Below are 21,429 nucleotides of genomic sequence, written 5' to 3' on the forward strand. Positions count from 1 at the left end.
TCTTATACCACATACAAAATTTAACTCAAAATGGATCAAGACCTACGTATAAGATCTAAAACTATAAACCTCTTCGAGGAAAATATAGGGGACAAAGCTTTATGACATTAAATTTGGCAAGGATTTCTTGGACATGACACAAGGAGGCAACAACAACCATAAAAAATAAATTGAACATCATCAAAATTAGTAACTTTTGGGTACCAAAGGACACTATCAATAGTGTGCAAAGGCAACCCACAAAATGGAAGAAAACAGTTACAAATCATAGATCTGATAAGGAGTTAATATCCAGAATATATAAAGAACTCCTACAACTCAACAACAAAATAAACAACCCAGTTTTTAAAACAGGCAAAGGACTTGAATAGACGTTTCTCCAAAGGAGATATACAAAAGGCCAACAAGCACATGAAAAGATGCTCAACATTATTAATAATTAAGAAAATTCAAATCAAAACCAAAGTGAGATACCACTTCACATCCATTAGGATGGCTATTACCAAAACATCAAAAACAAACAAAAATATCAGTGAGGATACGGAGAAACTGGAACCCTTGCACACTGCTGATAGGAATGTAAAATGGTGCAGCTGCTACAAAAAACAATATGGCAATTCCTCAAAAAATTAATTACCACGAAATCCAGCAATGCCATTTCTGGGTATATACCAAAAAAAAAAAAAAAAAAAAAAAAAAAAAGAAAGCAGAGGCTTCAACAGATTTTTGTACACCAATGTTCACAGCAACATTATGCATAATAGACAAAAAGGTGGAAGCAATGCAAGGGTCCACTGACAAATGAATGGATAAACAAATGTGGTATATACATACAATGGAATATTAGTTAGCCTTCAAAAGGAAGGAAATTCTGACACATGCTACTACATACAATATGAATGAACCTTGAGGACATCATCCTAAGTGAAATAAGCCAATCACAAAAGGTCAAATACTATATGATCCCACTTAAATGAGGTATCCAAAATAGTCAAATTCACAGAGACAGAAGCTGGATGGTGGCTGCCAGGGATGGAGGTGGGGTATGGTTGTTACTGTTTTATGGGTACAGAGTTTCAGTTTGGGAAGATGAAAAAGTTCTGAAGAAGAATGGTGGTGATAGTTGTGAATGTACTTAATGCCACTAAAATGTACACTTAAAAATGGTTAAAACTGTCAATTTTATGTTGTGTATATTTTACAACAATTTTCTTAAACAGCTATGTAAACTTGACAGCTACTGGGGAAAATAATTAAATTCTATACATATCATACATGTTAAAACAAAATAAATCTAAATGGATGAAATATTAAAACAGGGTAGGGTAATAAACCAAAAACTTTAAAAGTTAATGCAGGATAACTTCTTTATAACCCTGGAACAGGGGAGTCTTAGTAACTATAATTCAAAATCCAGACATTAAAAAAAGACTGATACTCCAATTATGTGAAAATTTAAAAGTTCTTCACAAAAACATACCAAAAGTAGCCAAAAGAAAAATGACCAAAAGAGAAAAATTATCTGCACTCAGAGACAAAGAGTTAATCACCTTAATATAAAAAGGATATCTAGGAGGTGATGTCAACAAGGGAGGGAAATAAGGAGAGAAGAAAGTGAAAGGTAAAAGACAATAACCATCCAAAGAAAAAGAAATATAAATGGCTATAAACGAAAAGATGCTCAACTCTGTGGGGTAAAAAAAGAAAAACAAAGGCAAGTTAAAAGTACATTGAGGAGGGCTTCCCTGGTGGCGCAGTGGTTGAGAGTCCGCCTGCCGAAATACATTCCTAGTTGGAATGATAGAAAATAATCAAAATCATTTGTAAATAAAACAGCCACTTTGGAAAACACTTACAACATTCACTTACCATATGACCCAGCAATTCTAATTCTAGGTATATACCAAAGAAAATATGTCCCCACAAAGAAGTGTAAACATTTGTTCATAAGAGCATTATTCATAATGGCCGAAAACTGGAAGCACAGTATATTCATCAAGAAAACAGATAAGCAAGGCTTGATATAGTCATACAAACCAAAATTATTCCATCTATGAAGAATCATGAAAACGTAACCCATTCTCTAAGGAAAAGATACTCAACAGAAGACGAAATGACACAGTGTTGGAATTATCAGATAAAGACTTGAAAGCAGCTGTGACTATCATAATGAAATAGTAATGACTAATAGTAAGTATCACAGAAACTCTAAAACTATTAAAAAGAACAAATGAAAATTACAGAACTGAAAAATGCAAGGCCAGGTATAAAAAATTCTCTGGATGAGCTAAACAGCAGAACAGAGGAAATAATCAGTGAACTTGAAGGCAGATCAGTAAAACTCATTCAGTCTGACAAGAGAGGGGAAAAAAATTAAAAAGAGAGACACAAAGTGAAAAGAATAGACCCTCAGAGACTTGGGGAACAATATCTGAAAGGTGACATAGGTTCCAGAAGGAAGGGAGAGAGAGAGAGAGATGCAGAATAAATCCAAAGCAAACTATACCTAGGCACATCATAATCAAACTACTGAAAATCAAAGATAAAGAAAAATCTTGAAAGCAGCCGGAGAAAAATGGCTCATTAACAGGAAACAAAAATTCAAATTACTAGCACCTTCTTATGAGAAACTATGGAGGCCAAAAGACAGTGGAATAACATTTTTTAAGTCTGAAGGAGGTGCAAATATAGTCAGCCCAGAAATCTTTTAAGAGCAAAAATATCCTTCAAAAATGAAAGTGCAATAAAGACATTTTTCAAATAAAAGAAAACTCATTCTCCAGGATAGATCACATCTTGGGTCACAAATCAAGCCTCCGAAAATTTAAGAAAACTGAAATCCTATCAAGCATCTTTTCTGGCCACAATGCTATGAGACTGGAAATCAATTACAGGAAAAAAAACTGTAAAAAACACAAACACATGGAGGCTAAACAGTGCACTACTAAATAACCAAGAGATCACTGAAAAAAATCAAAGAAGAAATAAAAAACTACATAGAAACAAATAACAATGAAAACACGACGACCCAAAACCTATGGGACGCAGCAAAAGCAGTTCTAAGAGGGAAGTTTATAGCAATTCAATCTCACTTCAAGAAACAAGAAAAATCTCAAATAAACAATCTAATCATACACTTAAAACAACTAGAGAAAGAAGAATAAAGAAAACCCAAAGTCAGTAGAAGAAAAGAAATCATAAAGATCAGAGCAGAAATAAATGAAATAGAAATGAAGAAAGCAAAGATCAATAAAACTAAAAGCTGGTTCTTTGAGAATATAAACAAAATTGATAAACCCTCAACCAGACTCATCAAGAAAAAAGGGAGAGGACGCAAATCAATAAAATTAGAAATGAAAAAGGAGAAATCACAACTGACATTGCAGAACTACAAAGGATTATATACATGGAATCTAAAAATAAATAAATGGTACTGATGAACCTAGTTGCAGGGCAGGAATAAAGAGGTAGACATAGAGAATGGACTCGATGACATGGGGAGGGAGGGTGAAGTGAGAGTAGCATCGACATATATACACTACCAAATGTAAAACAGTTGGCTGGCGGGAAAGCAGCAGCACAGCACAGAGAGATCAGCTCGGTGCTTTCAGATGACCTAGAGGGGTGAGATAGGAAGGATGGGAGGGAGACTCAAGAGGGAGGAGATATGGGGACATGTGTATGCAGATGGCTGATTCGCTTTGTTGTGCAACAGAATCTAACACGGTATTGTGAAGCAATTATACTACAATAAAGATCTATTAAAAAAAATGAAAAAAGAAAAGAAAACTCACTGCCATCAAACCTGAGCTAAATAAAGTTCTTCAGGCTGAGGGGAAACGATACCAGAGGGAAACTGTGGTATTAATGAAGAACATCAGAAATGGGAAACAGCTAGGTAAATGAGACTTTTTTCTGCTTAATTTTTTAACACACTTTTGACTATTTAAAGCAAAAATCAAATTATCTTGTGGGGTTATAACATATGCAGATATAATACCTATGATAACTATAGCATACAAGGACAGTCGGGTAGAGGGAGTGTCAAGAGAGTTAACATATCTACAGAGAGGCATGGTTTCTACTCTGCATAAAGTTTTAAATTATTAACTCTAAGTAAAAAAATAAATAAGACGGTATACCAAAATTCAACTGTACCAATTTTTACGTTAAATGTAACACACTACAGTCTCCAATTAAAAGGGAGAAAGGATGGGCTTCCCTGGTGGCGCAGTGGTTGAGAGTCCGCCTGCCGATGCAGGGGACGCGGGTTCGTGCCCCGGTCCGGGAGGATCCCACATGCCGCGGAGCGGCTGGGCCCGTGAGCCATGGCCGCTGAGCCTGCGCGTCCGGAGTCTGTGCTCCGCAACGGGAGAGGCCACAACAGTGAGAGGCCCGCGTACAGCATAAAAAAAGAAAAGAAAAAAAAAAAAAAAAAAGGGAGAAAGGAAGGGAGACAGAAGAAAGAGAAAGGAAGAAAGAAAAAGGAAGAAAGCCCCAACTATATATTGTCTGCATGATATGCACTTTAGAGATGGAGAATGAAGAAAGATGGATGGAAGGCAAATAGTAAACATAACTCTGAAGTGGCTGTATTGATATCAGATGAAACTTCTTGAAGAAAAAGAGTTAACAACAGAGATAAAGAGAAATTTTATAATAATAAAAGGATAAATTCATCAAGAAGACATAACAATCTTAAATGTACATGTGCCTATTAACAGTTTAACGTCAAGCATGGTTTAATAGTACAAAAATCAAGGCTCTACTTTTTAGAACACCTCAATGAATTTCACTGGTTGGAAGACTACCCTATTTCCCTTCCCAGACTCATCTAAGTACCCACAATACAATTTCATAATCCTCAACCCCTGCAATATACTCTGTCTGAAGTAGAAAGAATCACTTTTATAAAGCCTTGATAATTATATTTAGGAACAAAAAACATAAATCCTAGCTCTTACAAAATATAAATGCTCCATCCTTCTTTTCATTGTTGCTCTTGTTTTATTTTATCCTAATCCTTTTTTTCCTCAAAGGCCCTTTTCAAATCTTCCATTTTCATCAGTCCTTTGGGAACACATCTGATTTTCACAGTATGATTCCCAGGCAAAATTAGTACAGTCCTAATACCTTCCAACTTGCAGTTCCTTAAAAAATTGTGCGTGTGTATATGTTTTCCTGCCTATGTACACGTGTGTCTATTTTTAATATTAATTACACTATACTTTATTACTTTGAAATATCTCGAGAATACTTTCACATCTAGTCCTAAACAGGGAAAATATATTTTGTGAATACCTTGATACTTTCATATCAAATATTTTTATGTCAATTGTAAACAAAAATTTACATATATATGTAGAGAAAAAATAAAACTACATAGGAATAATTCTATTATATAATGCTAGCATATACATACACTTTGTCTTCTGGAAGTCTACACAAGAAATAGTAAATTCTGATTATCTACAGATAGCAGGATGGGAGAATTTTGTTTTTCAAATTAGTACTTGTCTTAAATGGTCTAACCATGCACTAAATTATTTTTTAAAAGAATTTTTGAATAGGTAACATTAGCCCATGATAAAAATTTTAACAAATAAAACAAGAAGCAGTACTAAAGTAAGTTTCCCTACCACATAAAAAGTACTAAAGTAAGTTTCCCTACCAGGCCTATCTCCTAGCCACCCCACTGCTAACCCAAGAGGCAATCACTTATGTATTCCAGAGATAATTCATGCATAGAGAGGCATGTATGTTACTTTAATTTAAAACATGTCATTGGGTTATCCGGGTAGTGAAATCATTAATCTACTTCACTTCTTTATGCTTTCCTATACTTAAATAAGAAAGTGTCATTTTCTAAGTGGTGTTTAAAAAGAGACCATAAAATGAAAAAGACAAAGCTACCCTAAGTTTATGAAATTCATAAGGGCAATATAATACTTTGAAAAACTAAACCAAATTTTTTCTTTGTGGCCCAGGGAAGCAAGTTAAATATACAGAAAATCTCCCTGGACTGTGGTAGCAATGAGAAAAGATCTACAATGCTGGTTTTGGTCAGCAAAGTTGGAAATTGCTTTGAGAAAGGAATACAGTAAAGGAGAGAATTCAAAAGCACTTTTGAAGTTATCAAAGTGATTAGAAGAACAGCAGTGGAAATGTAATAATGTTGGGAGAGAGGGAAAGCTCGGATTGATAGAAATGAACAGCAAAAAAAAAAATGAATTTTATACAAGAAATGGTTACTTTATTGTGGTCCTAACTGCCTCTGGGCAGGGGGGAAAGTGGATTTGAGGAGAGCCATTTATAATGTTGTTTCAGTCTTAAAAAACAAAAAGAAATGAATCATTACCAGGTAATGATTCTGATAAACAGGGGTATATGTTATATTATTCGGTATACCTTTCTAAAAGGAAGAAATTTATTTATGGAAAGAATATTTTTAAGTAGTAAAAGCAGTAGCATCCCTCATGTTGGATATTATTTTTAATTCTGCAAATTCATGTTTATTTATTGAAAGCATGTAGTTGATTTGACAGAGTACTTTTTTATTTAATACAATGGTTCACTTTTCTTTTTGCTTTGAAAAACCTTATCAAGCAAAAAACTACTTGAAGATCCCAATACATTACAGACATTGAACCAATAAATGAGAACAGAATCTTTAAAAAAAAAATTACATTTCAAAAATGAACTGGAATAAAAAGCTAGGACAAAAATCATTCCAGAAAAGAACAAATATGTACCAAGGCTATTACGCTAAATATGGTGTGTGACTCTGCAGACTACCTAAGGGAGAAACAGCAGTAGAGTTTTAACTTTCAATGTTTCAACAATTTTAAACCATACAACAAAATGAATATAAGACCCTAGAACTTTAGGGTGGATAGAACCTTAATAATAGTACAACCCATTTTCCAAAATTTCTTGGTATTGAGAACCACTAATTTAAAGTTGAAAGAATTTTATCTCAATATGAATGACCAGCTTCCACCCTAACATACTATAAAAACAAAGTAAAGTACACATAGAGATTTTTACATAACAAGCATATAATTTTCAAATTTTAAGTGAAAATGGAGGTCTACAAATGAATCCGAATGCCAACTTTCATGATATCTCAAGTCTCAGCTTAGCTATATAGTTTTCTTCCTACTTGTAGTGTGAGGAACTTTTAGCACAAGAATGTAATGGCTAATTCACAGGGAATTAGCTATAAAGATAACTGGCAATTTTTTAAAAAGCATTTCCATTTCCAGTTCCCTCCAATGTTCTTCTCATTACATGAAAGTCACTATTTAACACAAAAAGACTGACAAGACTGTTGAGTGGAAGAACCTGGATTCCTAAATGTCAACAGAAATATTCTCCCAGTTCTTCCAGATCTAAAACTTAAAATCTAATAATTCCTTTTCACTCTTAGGGAGGAAAGAACATGGACCACAGAATCAGAAAATCATGAGTGAAATGTCTGTTCCACCATTTACTGTCTTGTGATTATAGACTTTATTCCTAAGGAATAAAACCAAATTTGCAAGGCAGTCACGACAATTAAGATAACAGTGGATGGCACTCACTAAGTATTCAGTAAACATTTCCTTCCCCAGATCATTTTCCTTTATCCAGAGTCCTTTTTTTCCTTCTATCCACTCCCATAATTATTCTTTCAAAGACTCTTGGCGATGTTTTCCCAACCTCTTTGCTACTAACCAGGCCAAGAGTCCACCACGAAACATGTAGACTACAGCAGTCAATACTTGTCCCACGACAGAAGCCAGTCACAAATGGCCACAGGTTGTATAACTCCATTTATATGAAATAGTCAAATAGGCAAATCCACAAGGATAGAAAGTAAATTAGTGGTTGCCAAGGGTTGAGGGTGACGAGAATGGAAAGTTTCTGCAAATGGGTATGAAGTTTCTTTTTGGTGTGATAAAAATGTTCTAAAATTGACTGTGGAGATGGTTGCACAACCTGGTGATATACTATAAATCACTCAGTTATACACTTTAAAAGGGTAAATTTTACGGTATGTGAATTATATTTCAATAGAGCTGTTAAAAACAAAATAAAATAAAACACTAGACTCAGACTAATACTGCATAAATTTAACTTTTATCAGTCTTCTGCTTAATGATCTACACAATCAACTGCCCATCAAATCATTCCAAACAATTGTGTCCCATTTAAACTCCTTCTGAAATAAGGCAGGATAATTAATAAATAAAATACTTGCTGTCCCAAAGCTCCCAATAGGAATACCTCAATTCCCGGTAGGGCAATCTCCTAACTGATCCCTCCCTCAAATATTTTGAGACTCCTTCCTGACTTCCCTTCATCAATAAACTATTTGCTGGGCATTATTAAATACTATGCATGAGGCCATAACTTGGAGACTGAACAAAAGACATCCTGCCATCATAAAGCTTTCAACTTAGCTTACACATCTTACCCTGACAAAGTCTTCCTACCCTTCCATCTATCATATCCTATTTATACTTTTCCAAGGATTTGATCAAATTCATAAACCAACCTCCACCTACTACAGCCCTTATTAATCTCCCCAAACAACTAAATACTAAAATGCCATCCTTACTAATGAGAACCTACTCTTTTAGCACAGGGAACTCTACTCAATGCTCTGTGGTGACCTAAATGGGATGGAAATCCAAAAAAGAGAGGATATATGTATAGCCGATTCATCTTGCTGTACAATAGAAACTAACACAACATTGTAAAGCAACTATACACCAATAAAAATTCATTTTAAAAAAATGTTGGCAATGCCTACATAACCAGAAAAAAAAAAATACTATTTCAGTCCTGGTTTGTGCAGCAGGTCACACTGCTGGTATTTATAATCACCTTCTTTCAACACCCTTGTCCTCACCCAACACTCAGCTCTTCATGGTTCTTTGCCTGAGGAGATGACTCAACATTCATTCTTGAATGCTTTGACCATTAGATGTTCTGCCTCAATTAGGTTATTATAATTATCCATTGACTTTTCTCCCCAGCTTTACTGACAAATAAAATTGTAAGATATTTTAATAAAATAAATGCCATCCTTAATTATTTCACATACATTAGTTTCATCTCTGTAACTTAACTGTAAGCTTCAAGGATAAAACCATGCCATCGCTTTCTGTACATACCAGTGTTCAGCATAGAACTGAAAACACTGTAATAGTGAAATAAGTAATTAATTACTTTCAACACCCTTAATAACTAGAGCCACCATTATTTACTGTATGCCAATTATTTTGCTATGCACTTTACATTATCTCTAATATTTATCATTACCCTGGATGTTCTCTCTTTTTACATATTGGGAAACTGCAACTCAGAGAAGAAACCACTTCAGAGAAATAGCAAAGCTAGATTTGAACTTAAGTATCTATCAGCCTCCAGTCAATGCTGGTTTGTACTGTCTCCCTAAAGCATGAGCGATTACATACACAATAAAACCAGAGAAAGAACTAACAGTATAGTTTATCATGCTACCTATGTGATCTCTGGCAAGTAATTTACACTCTGTGTCACAGTTTCATCTGTAAAAGAGAATAACAGTAACTATCTCATAGGGCTAGGTATAAAATGAATTAATATATGTAATGCAATCAAACGAACAGTGTATGGCACATAGTATGCACTACATGACTGTCTGCTATTACTTTTTTATCATCATAAATCACCATAACGAAGTCATCAAATATACTTCCTATTCTCATAAACCTGGTTTATAACAGATTGTGGCTTCATACTACCTACAACATGAACGAAGTTAGTATAGAATTCAAGGCCTTCCAGGCTTCCATAATCCAGCTCTAACATCTTTCTACTTTAATTCAACCCAAGAAGCACCTTCCATATATCAGATTCTTTCACTATTTCCCTGTATCATACCAAACATTTCACTACTTCTCTGTACTATCTCAAACATTACTACTTCCTTGTACTATATCAAACCTAACACACCCAAATTCTACCTTTACACTTCCCACCTCATTATTTCCTCCCACTGTTCTCTCACCTGGTACACTAGTCTTATTTCTGCCTACCAATATTTTACTTATCCTTAAAGGCCTACTTCAATTATTATCTCTAACAGGAAATTTTTTTTTCATGCTCCCTAGAAAATGTAAATTTTCCTTCACCTGTGATTCCAAAAAATTTCATTTTATACCTACCAGAGCATTTGCTATACTGTCATAACCATTTGTGTACATGTGAGCTTCCTAAAGGCAAGCAGCATTTCCTATTCATCTTTATGTTCCCCACAACAAAGGTCCTGCAAAAGTATTTATTCATTTGCATAGATGACGCTTACTATTCACTGAAGACCAATTTCTCCAACTATAAACAAATGAAATGCATAAGCTATTTCCTCCCTTCCAAGTTTTATATATATGTGTGTGTGTGTATATATACTTATACACACACACACACACACACATATACATATATATATATACACACATCCCATTATCTCTTGGGGAAAAAAGTGTAGCTCAAATTCTTTAAATTATATTCCTGGTTTACAATTTCAAAAAAAAATTTAAAAAATAGCCTGTCATTATCAAATAGGTGCTGTTTTCCAAAATACTCCATAATGCCAAATTGCTAGAATATTATACCTCTGTTCTAATGAAAAATCCCATACTACTCACACCACCATCCATTATTCTTAAAAAAAAAAGAAAAGAAAAACTGCTCTTTCAACACGTTTAGGCTGAATTTTTTGGAAAAAGTTTTAATTCAAATTGCTAGTCAGTAATGGATCATGCAGTTATCAAAATGAAATAATAAGGAATTTAAGGCAACATAAAGAAAAATGAGCAACTGACTTCTCCATACTCATCTTTTCCCCTACAGTGAACACTATTTTTTCTGCCAGAATTGAATCACCATTCCTATCCTGAGGGACCCACAGGAGGCAAAACCTCACATCACTTAATAGAAGGAGGGAACTGACGCTGACCCATCCCACTCCTGTCAGCTTCTGTATTTCACATGATCTATGTCTAGCCAATCTGAGCCTCAGTCAGAACTTTCAATCTTGACTGAATAACCAAAAGATGAAGAAATGGTTTAGACTTCGTATTGCTAGTGTCTAGTTGCAGCATTCTGCCGCATGACTGGCAGCAGACTCTTGATACCTGACCTTCCTTTTTCTCTGCTTTTCTGGACCTGGTTCTTCAGCCTTCTCATCAATTTTGTGATCTACATCATATCCCTTCAATAATCCCTTTTTTTTGCTTATGTTAGCTAAAGTTATTTTGTTGTTTGCAGCTAATTTCTCACATATAACCACAAGTTACATCTCTCATTTCTACTTCTCAAGAGTTTGCTCTCAATTTTAAATAGTTTCATTTTATTAAAAAAATCAAAGTTTCGTTTCTAAAATAACTTCCCTGACAGTAAGGCAACTTAAATAAGCAAGGAACATCCCTTTGAAAGGCATTATGGAAGCAATAAAATTCTCAACTAGACTTTTATACAAATAACAAATTCATCAAGAAAAGGTAGGGAAAAAAGCCCCCCCAAAGTCTCTTTTGCTGTTACCTCTACCTTTTTTGACCATTATGAAACAAAGTTTTAAAAGAAATACCTTCAAACAGGACACATACAAGCTCTTACGTGTGCTTTTTCAATAAAATGCATCCTACTTCATCATATACTCCAGAAATAACAATTCTGTTCATTCTCGTTTAGAAAAAAAAAAACTACTTTCTAATAACCATGTGTTTCCTTTAATCTATATATTCATTATTTGCAGAGTCAAATGTCAAATGTGTACTAAGTCCTCTGAGTCTAACATAAAAATTATTTTTTATAGTCCTATATTCTTAAGTTATTTTTATTCTTAGGTTCAACTGTTTCATCTCTACATTTTATGCAATCATTAGTGAGGAATGACTTTTTTAATGCATCGATTATTTATGTTCAAATTGTAGCTTAATGAATATGTACACCTTCATTTTAAAGTTATATGTAATTAAACATCATTTCCTTAATTGAGCTGTCCTGAATTAACCAGCAATTGTCAGTTTTACCATGGTAGACACAATATGTCTTTATAATATTCAAAGGACTAAATAAATAATTCTATGTCATTTAACTTACATGTGTTTCAGGTTAATAAAATCAAAGAACTGGTCACAAAGACCTCCCTATATAGTTCATATTTGTTAAAAATTAACAGTTCTAAAAGTAGAAATTACTTTTCTAAATATGTAAAAATTTGAACACTCTTCAAAAACTGGATTTAACAATTTAACCACCCTTATTGAATAATATTCCAAGTTGGAGTAGTCTAGTAGTGGGCCCTGGAGTCAGACTGCCTCAGGGTTCAATTTCTATATCTACTACTTAACTATTTACATAAGCAAGTTACTTAAGCTCACCATACCTCACTTTCCTCATCTTTAAAATGGTAATTATACAACAGTACATACCCACTTCGCAGGGCTTCTGAAACTGTTAAACTCTTAAAAGGCCTTGAAATGGCTGATTTGTAAACATTCCATGTAATAAGTCTTTAAATAACTGAAATCCAAAACCTAAAATAAATGTATCTAAGATTTAAATGCCTAAAACAATTTAAAAAGCACATTTCTGTGAAAAGATCATCAATTTTATGAAAACGGTCTCAAACATTGCTGGGGAACACAAAATCACAGGTTTTCATCTCTGCCTTATACTGCACATTTTTATTACAACAGAAACACTAAAGAATTCTGATGCATGTGTTGCACCACATCTCAAACAAGACTACTTTAACTACAAAAAACATACATGTTACTTCGACTATTAAGAAGAAATTTCTATTACTATAACTCATAAACATGAACTCCTAAGAAAACATAAAAGAATTCAAGAATGCTGTCAACTGACACCTAAAACACACTCCTGAAAGACATTTCTCAACCCTGGACCTCTGTTTAATTTGTAAATAGAGTGGATTAAATTATTTCTCAAATTCTTTTTCAGCTCCATTAATTCTGTGTGAGTAATTAGGCGCTTCTCTAAAGTGTGTCACAAATACACATTAAACGCTATTTTTAATAGCCTCAAAGTAACTGAATTTTTAAAATGCTTATAAGCAGAAAAGCACACTGTATTTTAATTATACTAAACTCTAAAACTTTAAGCGAACACTTGGGTTTTATCATAGACCAATACTAAAAACATAGTTTATATTTTTACAGTTTCCAACCCAACCCTAAACTGTAAGGTATTTTGCATCCTAGTTCCCCCTTTTAAGACTTCCACCCTCCTTGTAGCAACCCCTCATTCACACTAAACCCTGTAACTGAAAAAGTGTTAAAGACATCCTTCACAAGAGTATGGCATTTTCACAAAGGGCAAGAAGCCTTCATTCTCCTTGAAGAACAGCACCAGAACAGATGAAGAAAATGGTCTCTGAGGCACGCGTTAGGGGTAGGGAGGAAGAGGAGGAGAAGGAGGGAAAGAACGTACGTGACACACAAATTCAAGGCTGGTCCCTTCCTGGTTGCAAGGAGGATGCAAGAACGACTTGTGTTTAAATGAACAGTTTGGAAAGGTTTTGAAAAAAATTTTGAAAGAAAATTATTCAAATTCCACAAAGTAGTCCTTTGGAAAAATTAAGATACTATTTGTCTTTCTGCTCTGGTATTAATCAGTTATGCAGGTACCTTTTATACATTTTATGATATAAAGGCCCACATAAAGATATAAAACAAGCAACACAAAAAACAGTATTCATCAGTATCCTATTTTGAAGAACCAAATTTAAAATATTTATCCAATAACATCACCTTATCTTGCACCATTACTTAATAATTCATGAATTTATAAGTGCTTGGTAAGCTGTAAAGCCTGTTAATGTAGTGTTATTATTTTGCTCTTACCTCTTTATGCTAGTGGCTATCACAGATCCACAGTGTCATAAAAGAGGCTGCAAGTTCCAAAAGAATTGCAGGTGAGCATTGAAACGCTTTTATTACAGGTGAATTTCATTTCAGAAAACATACTGCCTAAAGGTACATTTGAACCCTCCCAGACTTCTGCTCCTAGTCGGAGCATTTAGTTGTCTCCACGTGCTGGAGGGGGAGCATTCTGCACAAGGAGGAACACTGGGAGGAAAATTCAGCTCTACCTTGAGCTAAACTCTCCCAAGGACTTACCTCCTAAAAAGTGGGATGAAATCACTCACCACTTCAAGCCACAGTGCTCACTCATTCTTCTCTTTGTGATGCTCAAGAAGCCAGATCACATAACCAAGATTTTTTTTTTTTTTTTTTTTTTTTTTCAAAGCCCAACCAAGATTTTTTAAGGAAGATTAATGTTCTGTCTTTTTGTTCTCTCTTTAAATTGTCATTTTATTAGCTTCAATTTAAAAATGGTAATAATTATTGTCAAATCCCCACCTTCACTTCTGAAGCTCCTGTATTTTTAACTTCTCCTTAGAATATTTCCAATTATGGATCAATCCAAATTCCAATCTTACTCAGATTCTTAAAACCAACTCCTTATTGTCCCACTCAAACTCAGAATCGGAAATCTTCATTGATTGCTATTTACGATATACTAGAAACAACTGCCAAGTCCTAGCTATACCTCTATCTCTCAAATCAGCAAAAACATTTTGACTGAGCAAAGAACCGGTAGACAAAGCCCACAGGAAATAAGAAAATAAGCATAAGACAATGTGTTCCTTTCCTTAAGGACTTTTCAATTCAATAAAAAAGGGAGCTGATAACAGTAATAATTACATTGTACTGAGCTCTTACTATGTACCAAGCACTGTGCTGAACCATCTTCATGCATTATCTCAAAAAAACAAAAACCCCGTAAGGTAGATACTATGATCTCCAAATTACAAAATTAAGACCTGTAGAGTCTGCAGTGTACAAGGTCACACAGCTAGTAAATGGTAGAGCTTGAACTCAAAAACAGCTCTGACTACAAAGCCCTTGCTAACCTTAAATAAACCGTACAAAACAATATAACTGCCAGAAGAAAGGTACAAACAAAAGAAGCAATCTTTCCCAAATTTATCTCTTCTGCTTCATTCCCACTACCAACACCCTATTTCAGAATTTCTGCATAACAGGTGCTGAGAGGACTGCTTAAAAATCATCTAAGAAGGACCTCCCTGGTGGCGCAGTGGTTAAGAATCTGCCTGGCACAGCTTCCCTGGTGGCGCAGTGGTTGGGAGTATGCCTGCCAACGCGGGGGACGCGGGTTCGAGCCCTGGTCCTGGGGGAGCCCACATGCTGCAGGGCAGCTGGGCCAGTGTGCCACAGCTTTTGAGCCTGCACTCTGGAGCCCGCGAGCCACAACTGCTGAGCCTGCGTGCCACGGTTGCTGAGGCCAGCACGCCTGGAGCCGGTGCTCCACAAGGGGAGAGGCCGCCACAATGAGAGGCCCTTGCACCGCGGCGAGGAGCGGCCCCCGGCTCACCGCAGCTAGGGAGGGCCCACGCGCAGCAACGAAGACCCAAAGCAGCCAAAAATAATAAGTAAATAAAATAAATTTAAGAAAAAGGAATCCGCCTGCCAATGCAGAGGACACGGGTTCGTGCTCTGTTCCGGGAGGATCCCACATGCCGCGGATCAACTAAGCCTGTGCACCGCAACTACTGAGCCTGAGCCCTAGAGCCCGCGAGCCACAACTACTGAAGCCCGCGCTCCTAGAGCCTGTGCTCCGCAACAAGAGAAGCCACCGCAATGAGAAGCCCACGCACCACAACGAAGAGCACCTCCCCGCTCGCCACAACTAGAGAAAGCCCACGCGCAGCAACAAAGACCCAACACAGCCAAAAATAAATAAAATTTTTTAAAAAAAGAATAAAGAGTTACCCTCACTAATACAAAGAAAGCAACGTGCATAGGTCTGAAAAGAAGTGCCCATGGTGTAACAAAAAGAACACAGGGCTTAAATACAAAAAAAAAAAAAAAAAAACCTTAAATACAAATAGCAACTCTCACAACCCACCTACATGACATTAAGAGTAATTTGAATTCTCTGATCCTATTTTCTCACTGGTAATATGAGGTAAAAATAGCTGTCACAAGATTAAATAAGTTAAATAAAAAGCCTGACCAGCAGGTCCTCCTCTAGTGGATCTTTCCCTTCTGTGCTTAAAAGTAAAATTTCTGAACTTTTTTACAATAAGGCTGAAAAGTTCATTAGATTCAATATACACCCAATCCAAAATCAATATTCCAACACAAAATTGGCAGGCAGGAAGAGATTGGCAGGAAAGGAAAGGAGAAAGATATTTTAGGCAAGACTAAGAAGCTAACTTCTCAACAGGAGCAAGTGTGCTATACTTACTGCAAACAGCATGCAAAAAAAACAAGACCCATGACGGAATAAGAGTTTTAATGAATGTTTTTTGGTAACAAATAGATACTGTGAATGTTTCTGCCCTTGCAGACAACTGGAGAAATAGTATTTTACATATTATGTACAAAATTCACGTAAAAAACATGAACTTCCCACTTATATTTTCTCCCACCCACTCAGCTCTTCCCCACTGCTCTCAAACAAGATCATCCTACCTGTACTAACAGCTAGAATGTGACGACAGGATGAATAATATAAGCTCCTCATCTGCTGACTCCAACAAAATATTTATCCTTACATTTTAAGATTGCTAAGAAGTTTAACTCAGAAATTCCTTAACTCATTCCAGATCTGAACATACCCAAGAGCTCTACAATAAGCCTATAATAACTCTGCTATTATAATCAATGAAAATAATTTACCAGTACAGTATTTATTAGAGAAAAAAAGAGGAAAGACGTAAAAGGGAAGAGAAATTTCACAATGCAAAGCTTTGTAAACATGCTACAACATAATAAAGTAAATAAGGAGTTCCTTTATATGGCTTGAATGTTGAAGAATTCTGAGGGAAAACATGCAAAAGATAATTTAGGATAATCTTAACTTTACAAGTATTACAACGTTTCAAAAACTGCTTTAAAAAAAAATTTTCCTCACCACTGGTAGCCCATTTGAGTCTGTACCTTAGTTCTTAAGCAACCAGCTCTATCAATAAGAATCTCTGTCCCAAAATTTTATTCTACATTACTATTCCAATACAGATCACCCACCAAAAAAGTATGTAGACATGTTATCAATATGAAAGAAGTATTTTTTTCTAAATTCTTTTCAGAGGAGTTCTCTCTTTTATGATCTGGGCCGGTGATTCTTTATCTTATGTTGAAATAAAAGACTTTTGCTGGAGGAGCTCTAATTTTAAATTTAGGGATTAAGCTTCATGTATCCAAACTCTTACAGCTTTTCTTACCTAAGACCACCAAATTTCATAGATGGCCACTTTTTCCAGTCACCGTTTGCCTAACTTACATTATGAAATGGAATGACCAACTTGATTCCAGTTATAATTTTTCACTTATATTAAGTGGCTAACTGTGATTGATGAATGCATTCTCTAAAGCACAAAGGAACACACAAATTGTAGGTGCACAATTTGCATCTCGGATCGTACAGTATTCTGGAACATGAAACTCTCTATTAAGGCCTTATTTAGAGATGCTTATCACAAGCCCAATTTCAATGAGCTATCCTTTAAGTGCTAATAAAGTTGAAGGTGTAACTTTCCAGGATTGCATAATGGGCAACAGGAAAGACCAAAATGCCTTCTGAAAACCAAAATAAATGGATATCTAAAGGTGGAATTTCAGAGACTGACAGATGGTAAAAGGAAGTGAGAAGTATCCTAATCAGTTCCATTTAAATCATGAGTGTCCAGCTAACAACCTCTGCCGGTGAGATAAAACTAATGTAATAATGTAAGAGTAACCGCTATATTAAAACAAAAATATCCTAAGCATAGACTGAAGCCCTGTCCCCCACACCTCCTGCTCACTCAGTCTGTGTTTTAAATTCAAGGCTGCCCTATCAGAAAGAGGTCACTTAAGGATAGTTAACCTCAATGAAATACCCAGCACACTAATTCAAAAATAACCAAAACTACTGCCAAAGGGAAAAAATAAAGTGAGAAGGAGTTAACACCCTACTTAAGATGTTACCATGTTCTTTATTAGGGCAACAATTATCTACACTAATTTTACTGACAAGGCAATGATTACTAAAGCATAGAATATTAATTATGTAGCAATATTTTTCACTTTAACAAAACATACTTGAAAATCTTTGTTAGTCAGGCTGCCAAATCTAATTTTAAAACTCACCCTACACATAAAACTACTCACCAGCTGGACTAAGAAGGGAGGGGGAAAAAAAAATACTGGTTCAGGGAAATGAAATTGGATTAAGGAAAAAAAACTTTAATTAGCTGTCCATCAAAAAACTACATGGAAGTTTCAAGGCTAAACGAGGCTCGTGTTTCCTATATTACTATTATATTAACATATTAATAAATCGGTTGTTTCCCTATGCACGGCTGGGATTTTGGAAACTGCCACATTTGCATAAAGGTATGAGCATGAAGATTACAGAGAAATGTTAACAGAGAGCAAATAGCGAGGAGCAGACCATCCTTTAAGTAACAATAGTTTGCTGAATAGTAAAAACGGGGGGAAAAGGCTGGCAGTCCACTTCTCACAACAACCCCCCAAACAAAAAATGTGGAGTATTTGGGAAATGAGAGAAGTAATAATATATCAGCAAGGTATACACACGGACAAAAGAAAACACTTCCGATACTGCAACATAAAGCAGTCACTCTACATTAAAATACTGGCAGTATTTTCTACGTAAGTATAAAACGTGCTGCAACTCTCTAAAATGCCTATTAACACAAAAGGAACGACCACTTTCACGCCATCCTGTATTTGAGTAACCTACACTACAGATCTATGATAAACAACTCCTTGCAAAGCAAGCACATCCCTTGACAACTCTATCACCTTCCTCGCGCCTTAAGATACCGTCACAGAATGAACGTATACAACTTAAATTAAGCCTCCTGGGTGCTTCCCTTCCTCCCTCTCCGTGGAACACAAATACATTTTTTTAGGTTCCCATAAACTGACACCCAGCACCAGTAACTCAGCCTATGTGAAAACTGTTTAATTTTGAAAATTCTAATAAGATGTGTTCAGGTTGGAAACGAAAAACTGCCTTATAAGGGTATAAAAGACTGAAAGCAGGAAGCGGCTTTGACAAAACTAAGGAAGTTGCAGCGCGCTTGCTCACTGGGGGACTTTTTCGAGGCAAAGAGAAGTAACACATGACATCTTTCTCTCAAATTAAACTGTGACTTGGTTGACCGGTAAGAACGTCGTGGGAGATGAAAAAGACCGGGGGTCGAAAAGCAAGAGGAGGCAGGTGGTCAAATGAAAGCCCCGCTCTAGGTTCCCATTTTCCGAGTCCGACTCTTCCCTTTCCCCACCCACACCCCGGGCAGAGTGTTGTCACAGCAATCTTGCAAAACCTACCAGGAGCGCTTCTCTTTCCTCGCTCCTCTGCCAGGCCAGTCCCCGCGCTCGATGCCCCGCGGTGCCCAAACCCACGGGCAGGAGGCGGCACGCGGGGAAAGGAGGGCTGGGCGCGCCAGGCTCCGCGACCACCCCAACGCGACCGCGGGCTCCGGGAAGGCGACCATCCCCGCAGCTCCGCGGGCGGCGCTGCCCACCGCGGTGGGGGAAGGGCTGGGAGGGGTCGGGCGGAGGAGGCCGCTCCCCGGGGGCTTCTCGGCCCCTCGCACCCGCCCGGCTCCCAGAGGGTGAAGCGCGAGGTACGAGGGAGGCCGTAGCTCCGGGCCCCACCCCTCGCCAGCCGGCGGAGCCGGGGTGGACACAGCCGGCAGCCGCAACTCGCGGCACCGTTCATCTCCCGGCCTCCTGCCGGCCCCGCCATTTTCCTCCCTCCGCCTCAGTTTCCCCACCCCCGCCCATCAGTCCCCTTACCCCGTGCCACAGTCCACCACACAGGCCGGCAACCGTCCCGCCATCTTCCTCCTCGCCTGCTGCTGCCGCTGCCGCCGTCTGCTCCGTGCCGGTTGGGGCCAGGGATGGGCGGCGAGAGGTAGAGGCTATCTGACCATCCACGGCCAGGCCGCCCTCTCCGTCCGCGGGGTAGCCGGGAAGCCAAAGCAGTAGCGAGAGAGCAGCAGGTTCGGTCAGCGGCTACCACTTCCGCAACCCGGGCGGGCAGGCAGTCCCCGCCCTGCCCCGCCGCGGCCTCCTCCCCCTCTCTCTCCCCTCCTTCTCGCTCCTGCCCCCACCCTACAACTTCTTCCCCTCGCGCCGCCTTTCCCCGGGAAGCCAAGATGGCTGCCGGTGCCGACGCCCCGGCCAGGCCAGGCCCAGGCCGCGAGCGCTCCCCGTTCTGGCTCCGGGCGGGCGGGGCGAGAGAGCATGCGCAGTGAGGTGCGCCTCCGGCCGCCGCTCCGGTCCCGACGGTGAGGAAGTCCACTTCGGGTGTTCGTCCAGGTAGGGGCGGGGAAGTCGGCCCGAGCCGCCAAGTCTCCTTCTGAAGCTGGAAAGGGCTGATAGTTTCAGTTACTTCTGTGCTTGGTTGAGGGAGGGGTGGGACCGCCTATCGCAGCCGCGAATATCTTTTCCGGTGCCCCGGGGAAAACGGCCTAATGGAAAACGTTGTCGGCGGCACACATCCTTTTTTTCTAACTTGAGGGGCTGCTTTTCCGCGTGGAAAAGAGCGATATCAGACCGAGGGTGAGCAGTCGGTGGAGGGTTGAACAAAGGCTTGCACCGTGGCTCTTCTGCCTTTGTGCGTCCTTTTTTTTTTTTTCAGTTACGCTTGTGCGTTGTTACGGCCTCGCGTGTTGCAAGCGTTACAACACGGTTTAGATTGCAGGCCCTCCGGAGGGCAGGCCTGTGCCCACGAGGAAGGCACACCTCCCGAGAATATGGTCTACGTAACATACTCTACACAAATACACCTTTTTGTTTGTTTGTTTGTTTTGCGGTACGCGGGCCTCTCACTATTGTGGCCTCTCCCGCTGTGGAGCACAGGCTCCGGACGCGCAGGCTCAGCGACCATGGCTCATGGGCCCAGCCGCTCCGCGGCATGTGGGATCCTCCCGGACCGGGGCACGAACCCATGTCCCCTGCATCGGCAGGCGGACTCTCAACCACTGCGCCACCAGGGAAGCCCCACAAATACACCTTTGACGGCTTTGGACGATGACAAAGATTTCCCTCTGGAGTAGTTTAAGATTCTACTGTTCTAGTTTTGCAGGATGAAACCAAAGATTAAGGACCAAAAATTTTAATTAAAAAAAAAAAAAGCTAAAAACTGGAAAGCCTGGAACAGTGGTTTTCAGACTTTTCAAAGTGTGCATGAGAATTACGTGGAAGGCTTGTTAAAGCACAGAATGCTGGGTCATGAATTCTCCTGATGATTTGGTGTGGAGGGGACCCTGGTAATGTGCATTTCTACCGAGTTCCCAGGTGATGGTCTGGGACCCGCCTGCCC

The 21,429-nt window shown here is 38.2% G+C and overlaps 1 protein-coding gene and 1 long non-coding RNA gene across 3 annotated transcripts in view; one reads left to right on the forward strand and one right to left on the reverse strand.

Moving 5' to 3' along the window:
* Window positions 1-20,256, reverse strand: part of ACTR3 (actin related protein 3) — a 57,514-nt gene extending 37,258 nt beyond the window's left edge. Inside the window, exon 1 of the mRNA XM_024734479.1 lies at window positions 19,899-20,256. Coding sequence (XP_024590247.1) covers window positions 19,899-19,942 — 44 coding nt within the window. The 5' untranslated portion in view covers window positions 19,943-20,256. The remainder of the gene's footprint in view (window positions 1-19,898) is intronic.
* Window positions 20,257-20,297: 41 nt separating this feature from the next.
* LOC112392690 (uncharacterized) overlaps window positions 20,298-21,429 on the forward strand; it is a 40,999-nt gene continuing 39,867 nt past the window's right edge. Inside the window, exon 1 of one of the 2 annotated variants that reach the window (XR_003001738.1) lies at window positions 20,298-20,423. This is a non-coding gene — a long non-coding RNA (uncharacterized LOC112392690). The remainder of the gene's footprint in view (window positions 20,424-21,429) is intronic. The other variant, XR_003001737.1, reaches the window with a different exon arrangement.

This window comes from Neophocaena asiaeorientalis, unplaced genomic scaffold (genome assembly GCF_003031525.2).
Source record: "Neophocaena asiaeorientalis asiaeorientalis breed wild unplaced genomic scaffold, Neophocaena_asiaeorientalis_V1.1 scaffold32, whole genome shotgun sequence".
Lineage (NCBI taxonomy): Eukaryota > Metazoa > Chordata > Mammalia > Artiodactyla > Phocoenidae > Neophocaena > Neophocaena asiaeorientalis.